The sequence below is a fragment of the Cuculus canorus genome, chromosome 6 (assembly GCF_017976375.1).
Source record: "Cuculus canorus isolate bCucCan1 chromosome 6, bCucCan1.pri, whole genome shotgun sequence".
Classification (NCBI taxonomy): Eukaryota; Metazoa; Chordata; class Aves; order Cuculiformes; family Cuculidae; genus Cuculus; species Cuculus canorus.
Window position 1 is genome coordinate 20,068,443 of NC_071406.1, and position 18,581 is coordinate 20,087,023.

At 37.7% G+C, this 18,581-nt stretch overlaps 1 protein-coding gene across 10 annotated transcripts in view; it reads right to left on the reverse strand.

Moving 5' to 3' along the window:
- Positions 1-18,581, reverse strand: part of COBLL1 (cordon-bleu WH2 repeat protein like 1) — an 81,299-nt gene that overhangs the window by 34,418 nt on the left and 28,300 nt on the right. Inside the window, exon 1 of one of the 10 annotated variants that reach the window (XM_054070089.1) lies at positions 10,300-10,433. The exons of 4 other annotated variants lie outside the window; for them this stretch is intronic. In XM_054070089.1, coding sequence (XP_053926064.1) covers positions 10,300-10,433 — 134 coding nt within the window. Of the gene's footprint in view, positions 1-319; positions 421-8,401; positions 8,537-10,299; positions 10,434-18,581 lie in introns of those variants that run through there. 5 more of the 10 variants (XM_054070090.1, XM_054070091.1, XM_054070096.1 and 2 more) reach the window with 5 other exon arrangements.

The window sequence follows — 18,581 nt, forward strand, 5'->3', positions numbered from 1 at the left end:
TAAGAATTTCACCATTAAAACAAAACCAAAACACTCTGTGGAGACACATGACCTCCTGAGAACTTTTTAATTTCTTATAAGCAGTCTTTCAAAGACCTTGAATGGAGCTACATTCACAGAAAGTTAAAATACTTTCCAAACATAATGTACAAAGGTTCCAAAAATATGCCTGCAATTTAGGTTCTGAGGCTGTACAAAAGTTTACTTTAAACGTAACCAAAGAAATTAACTTCTGTAATTGTCCTGCAGAATTAAAACAAAAGAACTAGCGTACAATAACTACACATACTTAAAGAAAACAAAGTTTAAAGTCACTCACAATGAAGAGCAAACAAGGTCCAGAGCAGCATTGCAAAAGGCAACTGTTTAATTAGACTTCACATGACCAATCTGTTGCTGAAAGTGCTTAGAGTTTTGAACTTCAGAACTCCGTGCTGAATAATTAACTATTCACAGCCTCTCAGAGCTAATCAGAGTACTCACAGACCTCCAAACGTGCTGAATAAGGATTCGCCATCAAAATATTTACCTCCTTTCTGTTAATGTTTTAAATTACTTTTGGTAATTGTACTCAAGGTACAATTCAAGACATGTGCCGTTAGCTGCAAATTTAACTTTGGTCACCACAGCAACTTGCCTGGGTTGTTTCTAGGTTACAAGAACATTGCAAAATGTATGAATCAAACTTCTTTTTACTCCTCCCCTACTCCCCAATTACTTTTAGCTTTCATATAACTGCCAAAAAGAAATCATTAGCCAACACTAAACATGAATACAACTACTAAAAAAAACCCAAAACCTAAAACCACAGCCTTAAGACATCTTACTAATACAAAAAAAATCCAAATCAAGGCAGTACTGCTTTTCCCCTTCTATACTCATTCTTACACATTTAAGTGACTTCAAATGACCATTAAATTATAATTATTGCAACTGATCTCAGAATTTAATCCTTGAAGATGACAGGCCATAGAAGTTCTGCAAATGCTACTGGACTCTATTTTCCAAAAAGCAGATGAATGCACTTTCATTGCTGGAGCTCTGCTATCACTAGAGCGTGCTTAAACACACACAGCAATAAGTGCACAGTTCACATCAGTAAAATGCAGCTTTATTTATCCAAGGTCTAACTCACCCTGTAAAGAGCTAGAACTGATAAAATACTCTTGCCAAAACTTGTGTGCAATAACTATACAGATGAAATTTCATGAGTTTATATAGAACGTAGACACACATCAGGCAGTGGAATTAGGTCAGCTGAATCCACACATACATCACTGCAGAGTGATGTGCCCTACCCATCTCTAGCACATCTCTATGCTCTTTACAGTTAGTTATGCTTACGTTTCCTGCCTCACACAAAGGAGGAAAAATCTCCAAGTATACTTTCTCAAAAGTTACACTGAGGTTTTGCAGCCTCTTATTACACCACAGAGATCTCAGTATTTCCATTTTCTGTTTCCAGAAGCCATGCTTCTTTTTTCTTTATTTTTCACCAATTCTCTCATCTCTCATTCTTAGCCCAAAGCATTTACATTTGGTCTTACAGATTTTTCTTTTCTTGAGTTTGTGTCTCTATCTCATCACAGCAGAGGCTGCTTGGCAGGTAAGGGAAGCCCTGCACTCCCAGTGCCTCACGGCAGGATGAGCAATTTGTCGCCCTGATGACATCCATTGTTGCAAATCAACAGCAGCAAGTGATGGGATGATGGAAATATATTTGCAGGGGTAGTTTTAACCGACAAACCCTCCCCTCCAATCCTGCACTGTAAGTATTTGAATAAAATGCCATGTGGAGGATTGGAGGCCCCACATTTGCACCTCCAAGAAGCTGACACAGGTGATTTCTCTCACGGAATCCTCAACATGGCATTTTATTCAAATACCAAAAAGTAAAACCAACATTATCCAAGTAACTCGAAGTCTATGCTGTCATTTCAAATACCTATTCATTGCAGACAGCAATCAAAGAAAACCCCAGTTCCCTCATGCCTCTTCACCTCTACCAGGAACTCAGGAAACAGGGAAAGACGCTGATTTTCAATGAATTCGCTAGAAAGACAGAGTGAGTGGTTAAGGCAGTTTATTCTCTTGAAAAGAAAAAACCTCTTGATTTTTATAAAAATAAAACACAACTATAACAAAGAGCATAAATTCCCAATCATATAAAAACAATACTTTAGAAGTCAGAAAAAATGTTCAGTAAATTATCTTAAGTCACAGCATCTTTCATGTTCAGATAGCTTCCAGATGTGCTAGGAGCTAAGAAGACTCAGTCTAATTTTCAAAGTAAACATTAGAAGGAGTTAGAACAACCAAAAATATACTCCTTATTTTCATGGCTAATACAGAACTACAGTAAAGCTGTGGGACGAATCAAAGTACAGCTTATTTAGCTACAACATAGAGGGAGTTAAAAGAAAATTTTTAATCAAATAACACCACAACTGATAATAAGAACTTGTCCGGAAATTGTGCTGCAGTATCCTACACAACCAGGGTCCCCATCCCTTCCTCATCTCCATGATCCCAGCCTCCTCAACTGAACAGCCTTCCCTACACCAGACATTAAAACTGCCAATCTCAACTCATCAGAAGGCAAGTGCTTCCCGCTGTTTATCACCAGACATACAATTCCATCTACCTATTACACTGTAACATCTTGAATGTCATCCTCTGTCTAACCAATCACCTAAGACAAAGTAGGAAAAGGGGGAAAAAAAACTAATCTTCCTTCTTCATTTCTTCCTAGCCCCAGAAAAGGCAGCCAGAGGGATACTCACAACACACTCACAGGGTCCCACAAACACAAGCTGATGCAGTTTTACCAGTGCACCTGGAGCCCACTGCTTATGTCGAGTCTTTCAGCTAGCCCTCATCTTGTGACACTATATTGCTCCCAAAAGAATAAAATCAACATTTTATGTGCTTCAGATCCCACTTCTACAAAATAAAGTGTCAATGCTGTATCTCAACATGTTTCCTGCTCGCAAAAAAAAACCCCAAAACAGCGTCAGTAATCTGAATGTGTGGAAGCCCTTTTGAAAATAAAGGTCTGGCAGAATAAATAAACACAGCATCTATTTATTTGATTTTCAAAAAAAAATTCTATTAGAAAGTTGCAAGCAGTTTATTTTTAACTATCAGTAACTAAAGAAAGGCAATTTAAAATACTGAGAAACATCTGAACTGAGAGTGACCTGGATATTCCAGTTATCACCAGCCCTTCCTTTTGGTAAGGATCACTTTCCCCAAAAAAGCTGGAGGGGGAAAAAAAAAAAAAAAAAGAGGAAGTCTACCTCCTAGATTTGTGCACAACTAAAGGCTACAGCATAAAAAAATCCACCTCTTTGAATCTTGATATCAATGAACATTAATGTTTACAGCACTTAACTTCCCATTTTGAACACAATTACCTGAGACCCTATACAAAGACAGCTTGACAGCCCTCTTACTGAAATTATTTTGGATCTCTCAAGTTTCCTACAGCAATCCCCTAGGACAGGAAAGGTCATAAAGGACCTCACCTGCAATTTAGACATCTCTCAGGTTCCGAAAGAGTTCATTAAACGTAGTAGAATAAAAATCTTCTACTGCACAACAGATAGACTTAAGTTTGTTAATTTGACTTATGGCACCATAAAGAGCACTGGTTTATGCAAAGAACAACTAGTCTTTCTTTCATATCCAACTTCACAAAATTATACATGCCAAAAGCACAAGCAGCACTTCAGTTTATTTTCAAAGTTAGAAAAGGATCTCGCTCTACTGAGATCACATCATGAGAGGAAAAAGGCCACTGCAATAAAACTTCTTCTAGAGCTTTTCCTGCCTTTGACTTGCCAACCCAAGCAATTATTATAAAGCTTTCTCAATTATTACAATAATGTTGCTCCACTGCTACGCCATAGAAGCAGACAGTCAAAACTCCGCACCTCGTCTGCTCATCCAAGGGGCAGTTGAACAACAGTCTTGGCCTACATTAAGAATGTTAATTTGTTTTGGTTACAATGATACACCTGTTTTCAACAACAAGTATACAAAATATTTAAGCCCCTAATCTCACCTATAAGCATTCCCAGCACAACACCCATCTTTAATACTCACATAAATTTGTCTTCTACACTAAGCAAAGATCAAATTACCAACTTTCCACCTATTTATTCAGTTCCCTGTTTGGGGATTATGACTTCACAGCTACAACTTCAAGACCAAACAATACGCACTAGGAAAATGCTTGCTTGGAGACAACCACAGCATTACGCTCACCATAGTCCAAATGACTGAAGTTATCAATGACCAAAATGAGCCATTTCTAAAGTGGAAACCTGTGAGCTTCCTACTTAGGTCTGTGGCTAATATTTTGTAAGTATAGAGGCCTACATGGAACTGTAACCACAAATTCATCTACGAGCTATTCTCATTTCATTCCTTTTTCACCATGCCTGGCATTCTCACACTAAGATTAACCTGAAAACATTTAATATTTATCTGAAGACTTCCACGGAGTCTCTAACTTGCCATTACCTCTACTTTTATCTGAAGTTTTTAAGGTACAGTAGCCCCATCATTTTTGATACCAGTTCAATAAATGAGAATTTAGATAAAATTTATTTCCCTACAGTTACTGAAAATAACTAGGTTTTAAATATTACAGCTAATTGAATACATGACAAGGTAATGTTTAAAAATCATGCTCAAAGAACAGTTGGCTCTTGCTCATGCAAAGCATCACTCGTTTTGGTGTAATTTAAAGTAATTTTTAACTGGAGTTTGGCTATGTCACATTCTATTCATCTTGACTGAGTTACCAGCCACATGGGTTTCTAAAAAAAATGCAGGCTGCAAAAAAATGTTACTTTTCAGTTAGTTTTAACGTACTGTAGTATTCTAATACTTAACATTAAGCAGCCCAAGTATTTGCTGTACCAGCCTTGTGGCATCTGTATAACACAGCTATCAGCCTTGACACCGGGCTTTCATCTGTAGACCAATATCACCATTTGATACGCAGTCTATCTCTTTACTTCTACTATAAAAGCGCCAGCAGGATGTTAAGATCAAGGTATGGATCAACGAGAGTCAACCACTGTCCGTTCTTGGGTTATCCCTTCAAACCAGGCTTATGTAGGACAAAATAAAGGAAAAATCTTTGCTGCATCTGCTCCACAGAGAAATACGAGCTTTCAGGTTCTAAGCTTATCCATTTATATCCAATTATTTGGGGAAGATTCTGAGGTTTCATGGTATGGATACTGTGTTTAGCAGGTGGCTCAATAGTTGCCAATAAAACTCAAAAGTTCAGAAACACATTTTAAGTTCAATTTTCAGGTAGAGGAACAAGTGCAAACAATTTGTAAATCTTTTGTGATAATGGCGTATTTCAATGTATTTCTCTATACAGATTCCCATGGCTGAAAGGAGACCAATATTGTAAGTAATACCGTTATTTTAAAAATATTGCAAAAGAATAAGATTGTACTAGAAATGAGGCACCGGGTAAACAGCTCTCCCAACACAAAAATGTGTCGCGCAACTGAGATACCAACTGACACACCAGTAGTAATGCTATGGATGGTAAGATTATTAATTAACTGATCTTTGAAGATTATTTCTGTGGGTTTACTCAGTGAGGTTCCAGAAAACAAAGAAAACAAAAAATGTAAAATACCTACATTTCTACTTTTTTTTTCCATAAGTAAACTGGATCAAGAAAATAAGGCATCCCTGGAATCAAGACATGCTTTCAAAGCTCTTGCTAAAGAAATTTTTTCCTAGTCATTGGGATGTGTGGAATCCCCCCTAAGTAGCCTCATAGCTCTGAAGAAAAGAGTTTTATTTAAAAAGTTTTATCCTGGAGTGAAAAAAATCACAGACTGGGACGGTAACCATGACAGTAAGGTAAAAGCTTAATGGAATCGTCAGACGCCTGGTTTACACTAAAAGCGAGAAAGCAGCAAATGAACCCTCCAGTCCCCTCCAGACCATTTGGAACACACACAGCCTTGACTGTCTGTCCCCATGGCAGTGGTAGTCTTGAAAACAGAACACACTGTATTCCAGGCATAATTCATGGAATGTTTTTCCCTTATTAGAAGGAAAAAAGGGAGATTCAGAGGCAATATAAACACAAATCTCTATAGTGCAGGCATGTTTCTAATTGTGCCACTCTAGCACGAAAGGGGCACCGACTTCAGAGTAAACTTTTATAACATAATTAAGTCAAGTACAAATTTAAAAGTTTTCTAAAAAAAAAAAAAACAAACAATTATTCATTCATTGCCCTTCAAAACCAAACCATTACTATTATTACAATGATCTTTTCAAGCTCACTTAAAACTTATGAAAGACTAGCCAGCTCCTAAGCGCAGATAGCCACTGACTTAATGTTGTCTTACACCATTCAACCAGTTATCTCCTCTTTCGGCATAAAAATTGCATCATTGCTAGGAAGATATCCTAGGGCTCAAAATCCTAGCAGGCAACAAATTAGCATGAAGTTTATTATTAGTACTGAGGAATTACAGAAACGTGTTCTGATACAAAAAGTTCCTCCACAGCACATTCTGTTGTGCCAAAAGAAGTACTTCTTTTCTCCCACAAAACCCCCACAAAACAAACAAACAAAACCAAAGAGTTGTAGTGGAAAATCTGCTCCAACAATGTTACTTCTAAGGAGGTTAAGATCTTCATCTTCTGAAGTAAATAGAGCTAACACAAAATACAAATACCTTCTTTGTGTGTCCATGTGCAACATACCTCTGCAGTAAGCAGATACTTACATCTATTTTCAACTGTTTCACAAACAAATGCAAAAAATAACCCAGATTTACTACCACGAGAAAGTACAAAAAAACTTGAATGACATTTGAAACAATAAAAACTTCAAAGTACTCATTTAGCCTTTATTATATTTACAGTTATGAAAACGGCCTGACAGAAAGGAAAGAGAGTAGGGAAGAGAAAGCAGTAAATCTGTAACAGTAATTGAGTAATATATAACTGGCTGAATAAACAGGAAAAGAAAACAAAGAACAGCTTGAGCTGAAAGGGGGAGCTTAACCTTTGATAAACTAATAAATCTAACAAATGCTTAAAACTCAAGCAAACATATATTACCTCCACTAGGAACAAACCCTCAAATCTTTTTCAAGAACTGCAATAAAAGGATGCTCATACAGATGTTTTTTCTCCCATAACCAGTAAAAAAAGTTCAATTAAGGGCTCTCAGATAGAGCAAAACCTGAATCTGCCCTTCTGGCCCTTATCTCCCAGTCATGAAAGCAGGTGTAGCACCACTATATTTTCAAAGCTTGCAGATGAAACACCTAGCTCTGCCCATGGCTTTTTCACCTGCTATTCTGAACATCAATAGAGGTAAGAATTGTCAATTTATCTGAGGTTTTCTGCTGCTGCTTTTCTCTCCTGTTCAAAATCATGTTTTAGAAGTAACACTGAAGGCAGGGACTGGATGGATTCAGAAACTGAGAAAGGTAAGGAAGAGAAAAGCAGAGCCACTCAGTATCATAGCAGCCAGGGAAGAGACTAATACAGACCCTTCCCTTTTTCCTTAGATAAACACACGCCTCAAATATAGTTTTATGGGCGTAAATGTTGGGGGGTAATAGATAATATAACACAGGACAACAGCTAGGAAGCTCTGCAGTAACAACAGGGCAGACAAACTTTACTCCCTCTTCCTTTCAGCTGCTATGAAAGGCTGGGTTCAACTACAACAGTCCCCTTTCCCAGCCAAAGATTGATGAGCCAAGCATAGTGATCAGACTTTGAAAAGCACTGCAGCTAATGTCTGGTTTTTATGCAAGCGTTTGGAACAGAACAAGCCTTTTCTCTTGTAGAAAGCTCTTTAGCTATCAGAAGCCTTCTCTGAGCAGTTATGTCCTATAGCTACATATAGTTTGGTAACAATTCAAAATGTTTTGTACATTTGTATAACCAAGAGATGGGAGGATTTACTAAACTGGAGAACAGACAGGATATTAAGTATTGGAAAAGAATGAGAAGCAGGGAAAGTTTCCTATCCTGAGCATGAAGCTTAAATACACACACACAGATGCTATGTGACACATTAAGAATGGACAGAGAGTTCACTCTACAGAGTAGACAACCACGTCAGCAACCAAAGCATCTTATTTCTCTACAGGAAAGAAAATGAAAAAAAAACATTAAATTCAGGCTAAGCAATTGTACTAAAATAAGCATTTTCTTTACTAGGTTGCAAGATATGCATCTTAGCAGTTAACATCCTGAAAGCCAGGATGTAATAACGAGGTTTCTCCCTAAGTATGAACAACATAGCTTTAGTTCCACAAACACAAGCACCAAGCATCTCAGGCTAACGCTCATTGCAAAACTAAGAAGAACTGCTTTGACTACCTACCTGTCACCAGATTCCTCTACTCGTCTTTCACAGCTTCTTCCTCACTACTCATTCCTCTCCCAGCATCCTCCTCAGAAAGCAAAGTAGGAAACCCTCTTACCCTCAGAAACAGGGCTGCATTTACTACCTCCTTAAATGTCAGTGCTGCTGCTGGAGCCCAATCCTGATCTCTTGTGCACTGTAAGGGGAGATGGGTGGTACTAAGCTCAGCCAGAAGTGCTGCCCCAGCTCTCTTCATATCATGCACCCGACCAGCAGTTTTCACAGCCACCTTTGCTGCCACTGACAGCAGAAGCTCCCTCCCCTTTGTCCTACTTTAAGTTAAACTCCCTCATTGGTTGGCAATTCAGGGCCACAGTTGAATGCCATTACTTCCTTCCCCAAACTCATCCCCATCTACATACAAGAACTGTCATTAGCCCCATTTTCTGCTTTCTTCTGCACGCTCAAAATTGACTAGATAGACTTCTTACTGGATTCATGCAGAAGAAGGTATTTCTTCAAAGAAATCTGGCTCCCAGCATGATGGTTCTAACACCAAAACTGGTTTTGGATGATCCATTACTTCCTTTAGGAAGTCTCTGCTCTTTCTGAGAAAAGGAATAGGATTTCAGCATTAACTGTAAAGTGGGGAAAAACACCATTTAGGAAAGGGAGAAGCATACTTTCTATTAACCTTCATAATGATTATTATCATCAGCAGCTATGGGGAACGTAGAGAAACTTTCCTATACAACTGTGCTGATGAATAATTTGCTGTAACTCCTATACTGCACACCTATTCACCCTCTCATCCCTCTCAACTTTCACTAATGTAAGTTTACACCCAGTATTTTTCACTGCTGAGTTTTTAACATACCAACATATGATTCAGTGCTAGAAGCATACGGACTCACACATGAAGTTCAACTGAACAAGGCTGCTTAAATTCATTCTTATTTGCTGTGAACAAAGTCCATCTTGGCATTTAGTCTATTTAAGTTTTACAAAATTGTTTGAATTATTTCCATGGTAAATTAAAGTGATATATAATATTCAAGGAATACACAGAATACACATCAAGTACTCTACTATGCTGAACAGTAAAGGCATTGACTTTCACAAGTTATTACAAACAACAAGCGTTTTTCTTCCAAACAAAATTTTAGATCAAAATCAGATAAAAGAAGAAGTCAGAAAAGCCTTATAGTGTGCATGAAATAACAACACTCTTTATTTAAAATAATCTCAATAACCTCATTTAAACTTCTAGGCCTCACTCATCAACTTAAAATAAGATCTAGAACAGCTTCTACATCCAGAAATGTACCACTGAAATTCCAGCAGTGCATCCACATAGATAAATTTACAGGTCTCTATACACCCTCATCTTTGAGCCAGAAACAGGATAAAAAAAAAGGTTTTATACCTTGGACTGGAAGAATGACATACTTTCTCTAAAAACAGGACAACAGACATGAATTATTCTTTCTTTTTACAGGCGTATATTTGAGTTCTGGCACTTTATTTACTGCCTTATACCCAAATTGTGCCTTCCTTCAAAAAGCAATGACTTAAATGCTGCTGCAGAAATATATGTATTGGTAAATATTTTTCCTCATAGCAGGTGTTAGGACAAGTGCAAACAAACAAGCAAGGAAATGCTGTGTAGATATCAACATTCACATCCTTAGTCTTGCAAAACAGCTATCACTTTACATCAACAAACAATTCCAGAAATCCCATTTGCAATAACCAGAACAGTTCTGTGGGTCAAAGTCTTATAGCAAACAAAATTACTGTTAGTATGACACTCCCCAAGAAGATACTACAAGTTTTACTTTGAAGCCATTCTGCTGAACATCTAAACAAGTAGAGGGAAGAAGAGCTAAAATTGATTACACTACTTTTCTGCTTACCTCCAATATAACAAAGGTTTTTCTTCTCCATTAAAATCAAGAGAATTTCTTTCAGTAGTGTGTGTAGGTAGAAAAGACTGAGTGTGTGTGTGCATGGCAAGCTCGCTGTTGTTCTCTTCCGCTACTGGTGACATCAGTAAGCCTACCTATTTATAATCCCACCACCTGACCAAACAGCCTACAGAGTACATCTAGAGATTTGTTTAGCCATTAATCCTGACATATCTACTTCAGCCAATTCAAAAGAGAGTATTAAGTAGCTTTGTAATGTCTTCTGTGGCTTTGCACCATAAAAATTCAATCCCGTTTTCCACATTCCTTTTAATTTTGCAAGACAATTTCAATGGGAAGTTTTAGAATTAGGACTCTTCCTTGCTTTTTAGCCTTCCCTGTTTCTCTAAGATACCTGACTAAACAGTTCAGGTGAGCAAACTGTAGTGATCAGTGAAATACTTAGGCAGCCGAGGCAAATATCCATTTAGATCCAGTTAATTTGATCATCAGTACTACCTACAAAATTATTGAAGATTAAGACCTTGACAAACGGATTTCACAAACAAAAGTACAATATTCATACTATCAGGAAAATAAAGGAACAACTTTGCAGTGTTCGAAGCAGGATAATTTACAGAAGCTTGATATTACTGTCAATTAAAATCAGAAGGTGTTTAAGAGCAACTTTCCATTCAGTTACCTCTTCCTAAAGTCAAACCTACTGCATACAGCCACGTAAGGACTGCTTACAATTAAGTCTGCCCAGGGAATGACAAAGAATGCAGTCAACAAACTCCTTTCGCAAGCAGTATCATCAACAGCAATATCCTGCAGGTTCCTATCATTGGTAAACATTGCTTCTAGATATGTATCAGGCCACGCCATGTTCTGAAGTGGCTTGTGTTCCTCTTCAGTGAGAGGAACCTCCACGAGTGTACGTGCCGAGTGAACATCACCAGTCTCTCTTACCTGAGAATTCCTGTCACCAGCACCCAATCCCTGTTACGTCAGGCAAAACAGAAATCTAAGTTAGCATTACCTAATGTGTGTAAGGTTGAATGGAAGAGTCAGATCAACCATTGGTTGTATTCCAAGATTGCACTCTGCAATCAGACTTCAAGAGTCAACAACACCAGGGATATAAATCCCTGAAGCAATTTTATTTGCTTGAAAAGCAGGGTACAGCAATAACGCAGACGCAGCCAGACTTGCATGAATAGACCACCAGCAGTAAAAGTTTCAGTGCAGAAAAAGTATCAGTGTTGTCTACAATAGCAACACACTTCCTATACAAGACAAAACATTTGGGAATTTCACTTGTAGACATTAATTACTATCCAAGTCTAAAGGATGTAGCTAGAACTATTCAACTAATAGTCACAGCAATAAAGTAGATTTTTTTTTTTTTTTTTTAGTCCTACTGGTATCTTGCAGTACTAAATTTTACTTACCGCTACTGTGAACAAAGTGAACTAAATTTTACTTACCGCTACTCTACTTAGCAAATCCCTTCTTATGGCTTTCACATATCAAGTCGCAAATTTATCACTGTTTAAAAATCACGTGGGTTTCATTCAGAGAGTCACCAATGGAATTTAATACTATCAACCATGACAAGCAAGTGCCTAATGTTTCAGATAACCTGAAAGGGAAGAAACAAAAGGTTTTCCATTTCTACAAGTACGTGCCTGGCAATTTCCCCTGCATCTCACAGAGGTTACTTTTACTTCTTACCTCACTGATAACACTTAGTGTAGGATATTAGTACTTCTTTTTTTTGGTAACTTCCTACAACACTTGTGAAAGGTAAAATATTGAGAATTTTAAATGACTGAGTGGGAAGAGAGATTAGACAGGGCATTAGGGGGGGAAAGAAAAGGCTAAGGGAATGGAATTGAAATGTTTCATTAGGAAGTCATTAGGATTAGAATTTTTAATGCTTCTAATTTTCCCATAAAGCATCTACTTAAAGTGCTCATCTTGGCATTATTGTATTAGCAAATATTCGCTAAAAGAGAAACATCAACTGCCTACTACAAGCAGCAAAAGGGAATCCACAAATGCATGTGAATGCATCATGAGCATGAAATTAATTCTATTTCTTGTGTATATGCTTTAAAAGAAGTAAACAATCTAATTTTGTTAAATACAATGACACTACAGTGCTAACTACAAAACACTAAAGCGGTCCCTGTATAGGTTACATTTTCAGTACAGATATTTCATGTTCTTTAAGCCACAGAATTCTCTCCAAGATCAAAAGGATATGAAGACTTGCATATACTGCTGAGGGCTGTAAAATAAAAAGCATCCAAATATTAACTTTTATATCTTTAATATCTTCAGATTCACTTTTCTGTGATTACTCAGAGCATCAAGTGTTTCTGCACTGGGGAAAAATAAACAAAAAAACCTCCAAAAGCCCAACAGGCTGCTGGAACTCAACAGATGTTTATCAATTATCTGCATATGGAAAAGCTGGTCAAAATTATTATCTGTTTCATAAAAATCCCCAATAGGGACATATCTGTGAAGCTGAAAGCTCTTTGAATCTATTGTCTCTATTATTATAAACAAAAGACTCCTTAAAAAAAACCAAAAAAAACCCCTATCTGGTATTTCATCTAATCCTGAAATAGTAATGATTTTCTTTTTTAAATAATATCCATGAGAAAGCAGCAAGAATAGCAGGAAACCTGGATTACTAGGCTAAGAATAGGCATTCTTCCAGATTAAATTCCTGTTTTACTAAATACTCTATTTCTTCACTTGCTTTGTACCTACTGAGATGACATCTCATCTATGATGCATCAACACAGTCAAGTCTCCAGGGAAAGGCAAATAGTTTTGTTCTATCAAAAAGAACTGGAGAAGAGAGCATAGACAAGAGGCTTCCAAATGGCTTGGAAGCTGACCAAGGACTTGTTTTTCTTATGCAAGTCACATGTCAACAAGGAAAGATGATTATAAATTGTATAATCACTCAACATTAAGGAGGACTTAATTATTTTTCCATTATTTAACATTTTATTTAAGGATTTTCATGCAGCATCGTTGGACAATTCTATTGCATGCTTTCTTTTCACCTACTTGGAACAGTTAGAATGCAGCAAATCGGTATGTGTACAAATGGTAAAACTAATAACATCAGAGCTGAGAAACCAGGTCATTACGTCCCTTACATGAAAGCCATATTACACTTTGACTACCCCTGCAATTCTCTCTGAACCTTCTCCAGTTTTACCATATGATTTTGGAGATGACACAGACCAAAACTGTGCAATGTATTGTCATCATATATTTATGCCTTTGACACAGTCCCCCATAATAACCTTCTCTCTAAATTGGAGAGATGTGGATTTGATGGGTGGACTGTTCAGTGGATGAGGAACTGGTTGGATGGTCACACTCAGAGAGTAGTGGTCAACAGCTAAATGTCCAGATGGAGATCCAGGACAAGTGGTATACCTCAGGGGTCCATACTGGCACAAGCACTGTTTAATATCTTTATCAATGACACAGACAGTGAGATCAAGTGCACCCTCAGCGAATTTGCAGATAACACCAAGCTGAGCGGTGCAGTTATCCCAGCAGAAGGATGGGATATCATCCAGAGAGACCTGGACAAGCCTCAGTAGTGGGCCTGTGTGAACCTTATGGGGTTCAACAAGGCCAAGTGCAAGGTCCTACGCCTGGTTCAAGGCAATCCAAGGTTTCAATACAGGATGGAGGATGATGTGATTGAAAGTCCTGCGGAGAAGGACTTCGGGGTACTGACCGATGAGAAGCTTGATGTGAGCAGTCAATGTGCACTCACAGCCCAGAAGGCCAACTGTACCCTGCACCGCATCAAAAGAATTGTTGCCAGCAGCTCAAGGGAGGTGATTCTGCCTCTCCACTCTGCTCTCATGAGACCCCATCTGGAGTCTTGTGTCCAGTTCTGGAATCGTCAACATAAGAAGGATATAGAACTGTTGGAGCAACTCCAAAGGAGGTTATGAAGATGAACCAAGAGCTGGAGCAGCTCCCATATGAGCACAGGCTGAAAGAGTTGGGGCTTTTCAGCATAGAGAAGTCCTCATAGCAGCCTTCTAGCACCTGAAGGGGGTGTATAAGAAAGCTGGGGAGGGACTGTTTGCAAAGGCTTGTAGTGATAGGATGAGGGGGAATGGCTATAAATAGGAGGGAAGAAGATTTAATCATTCACAATGAGGGTGGCGAAGCACTGGAACAGGTTGCCCAGGGAAGGTGTGGATGCCCCCTCACTGGAAGTGTTCAAGGCCAGGTTGGAAAGGGCCTGATCTAGTGAGATGTCCCTGCCCATGGCAGAGGGGTTAGAACTAGATGATCTTTGAGGTCCCTTACAACCCAAACCATTCTATGATTCTATGATGATTTGTACAGTAGCTCAACCATATTTTCTCTGTTCTTCTCTATTTCTTTACCGATACACATTGATTTGTATTAAATTTATGCAAAGATAATTTAATCTCATCCATTTATTTTTTTTTAAATCCTTCTGCAAGTCTTCAGAATCATGACTCTCATTAGTATGAATAAGAATTTCTTATCATCACTTTTCTAAATTATTAGCATGTTGAACTAAGAGTTCCACCAGATCCCTGTGGAAGGTAGCCGCCCTTCACCTACATAGTAGATCATTTCCCATACCTCTGTCCTTATTTATGAGCAAACTATTTAGCCACAAAAAGTCTAGTGGTTTATTTCATGTTTCTTTAATTTTCCTAAAAGGCCTCAGGTTTGAGACTAGCAGAAGCCTTTTGAAAGTCCGGAAAGACTAGCTGGCTCACTTTTCCTCATCCAACATAGCACATAAGTCAACATAGCACATAAGTTCCTTTTATGTTTTTACAGCAGTCAGATGTTTACATTGTAGATATACCACTATATCAAAGAGTTCCTCATTTTATTCTTTGCTTGTTGCATCACAGTCTGTCTGCAGAGAAAGATTTGTTCTTAAGCTTAGCCACCAAATTTATAGTTGTCTTGAATGCTAAGATAGTACTTAAGACTCCTCACCAAAGCAGTGATAATTATTGTGCAAATTCTGGACAAAAAGAGAGAGAGCACCTACTTGGAAAACTTTTGAGGACAAAAGGAGAAGTCCGTATTTTGGGCTGTCTGTCCACAGTGTGACTTCCCTCAAACTGCTGCAGAACCCCTCCACCCCTTTATCGCAATCCCAACCTTTTATCCTCTTTTCCACATCATAGATCACTCCTCTCTCTACTCAGCACAAAAGGTAATATGCAAATATTAGCACATTTTATTACTTCATTGAGTCATATTTCAACTTAGCTGCTAAGGATCCACCTCCCTAACCCAACACTGTTTCAGTATTTTCTTCTGTGACAAATCTCTTCAGAGACCAATTTCTGTAACTTTTTCCATGGGTCCATCACCACCTTATCACCTAAGGCTCTACCTGCATCACACCTACAAATATCTGACAATTAAAAATCCATAATAATTCTTGATAACTACATGGTAATACATTACAAATCCCCTCCTTTTTATGGTCAAAGAGAACTGCAAATCAAGAGACTTGGGAAAGGCAGTACAGATTAAGCTCTGTAGAGGAATAGAAGGGTTAAGGTAAAAGGAGCAGCAAAAACTCCAGCATCTGATGCAAGCAAAATGCTTCAACTCATGTTCACTAATCAGAGAATGAAAAAAAAGCAATATACGTTATCTAACCATTTTTATTTACTCAAAACCAAAAGAACTGTAAATTACAAGACAATCCTCAGATTTTAAGTTTTGGTGATTCAAACACGTTTAAAGAACACCACTACAACTGAGGGATCTTTAACTGCCAAGAAATTACCATTTCAGAAAGTCAGCACCTCTTTCTCCGCAAATACTGAAGTTAAAATACAGAAACTCTAAACTAAACTAAATACATCATTTAAGGGGTAAATGACCCATTACGGTGGTGATGCTACCATGGCACTAGCACTTGCCACAAATAAAATGTAAGAAATAAGAGAGAACTAGGATTGTAAATTGGGGACATTTTTGTAATATTTTTCATGTCAACTTGATACAGCTAAGTAACAGATGGTATATTATGTTTTTCATGCTTTGACACAATTTAAAAACAAGCTACAGATGGCTATAATGAAATCCTCATTAACACACTTATATTTTCACAGTTTAGTATAGCAATAATGAAACTTTCAGGTCTGGAATTTCCTGTTGGTTAATTAGTGTTTAGGTTAATAGCTTAAGGAAGTGCACAACCCAAAAAGTTTCCTTATTGTTTACTCGTATAATTACTACATTCATATTTCTGGGAAAGCTCTCAAGACAGATTTAATGTCACAGCAAAGCTACCTTTGTAACCCTCCCTCTGCTCACAAAACAACCGTATTATTTTATTTAGCAGACAGAGCGTGTAGGCAAGAACACCGTGAACAGGTCTAGTATAGCTGCCTCTGGGAAGTTTTGGCTCATTTTTTTTTTTTTTAGAGATGCCAACTTACATTTAGAGAATTCTTCAAATACACATTGCACAAAACGCTCTACAGAAAAGCCAGGATCAACAGCTCTTGGTTTATTGCTACAATATTATCATAAGATCATTAATTAATTCTTAAATAATAACTTTTTTTTTTAAATCCCAGTTTATAATCCTCCACAAACTCTTGAAATACGACATATGCTTAGCAACACACTAATATATCACTAAATCTGGGATCTAGAAAGAGTGAAATAGAAAAAAAAAAAAAGAAAAAGAATCACCACAAATCTTGTGCTCAGGTCTTTTCCATAAATGAAGCTGCTGCTGTAACACTAACAGACATAACAGCTGTAAGTTAAACAATATGATTAAAATAGTAGGGAAAGATGTGGCATTCACAGCCAAAAGCCCTCTGGAGTTTAGTAATCCAAATACTAGTTACTAACTGATGGCACCTTCATTACTGCGTGGGCAGTACAAGATGAAAGCTGCAGTGAACAGCCATACCCACGCCCCAGTCATGCCTTCACCAGGTGGTACAGGTGCAGCCCCAGAGAACCGATACCTGTGCCAGTGCTGTCACAAGAAAGCTGGTAGCTTGGCTGAACAAGGTCCCACAATACTCCTGAACGTTGCTCTTGAGTTTTCTTCCTTTTTTTTTTTTTTTTTCCAACTGCCATCACCAAAAATCTACATTGAGAAAATGTAGCACTCTTGTACAAGGAGTAAGACACCGAAATATCAGGCAAAGACCAACAGAAACAATTGTACAGTTTTTTGAAGGGCCAGAGGTTCAAAAGAACATAGCTACTGCCAAGCCACCATGAAAAGAACATAATGTGGAAAACTCTAAATAGAGACAATGTCCAACCATTTAAAAGTTGCAATGCTTAAAATACCTTTTAAGGCCCCAAAAGCACTTATGACAGAGATCAGCAGGGAAAGAAAATTTGGACTCTCAAACACCCTATTATTTGACAAACACATTATTATTATTATTATTATTATTACTATTCTGTAAGAATCTCGAGCCCTTCCTTTTCTTCACCATTTATTTAGACAATATTAAGGAGAAATGAAACAGTATTATCTTCCTTAAACAGCAGAAGTGGGAGCCACACACAACAAAGACTTTCCAGAATACTAAATGCCACTATGGGATTCAACAATCAAGTGCACCCAAAAACAAACAACTGAAAAAAACCCTGCAGTGTTTCTGGAGGACTGAGAATTACAGCTTTAAACAAAGTTACTGTGCTTCCTTAAATCACTCTCGGAGGCCTAAAAAGTTAATCAAAAAATGACAGAAAAAAGAGATCTCACAGTGATTTTGTTCTGGAAATTCCCATGTTGTATTTCAGAAACCTTCAGATCCAGTTTCACATACAAAGTTTTCATAATCATATCCATTCCTTGACAGAATAGGCTGTACTTCAACGGATCTTTTTAAGGCACTGTTGCTGTGAGGAATTTGGATGTAGCTTTAACAAGTAGTTGAACAAGTTTCTTGTTCTGCATGTTTACAAGTAACATAATGCAGGTTCTAAAAACCTGTACCTCTGGTCAAGTAACACCCAGCCTTTTCCCAAAAGAAAGTTAAAAATAATGGGAATGTTTCAATACTAAACAGTTTAAGAAGCAAGGACACCTCGTGTTTGCTTCCTCCAGCACTCACTCACTCCGTTGTTCAGAAGCGAGTATCTGCTGGCCTGGTCTTAATCTTTTGAGTTCCTGTGCTTATGAGATGATAAAATAGAAAGAAGGAAGAAAAAAAAATGAAAAAAAAAAACCAAAAAAGAACAAA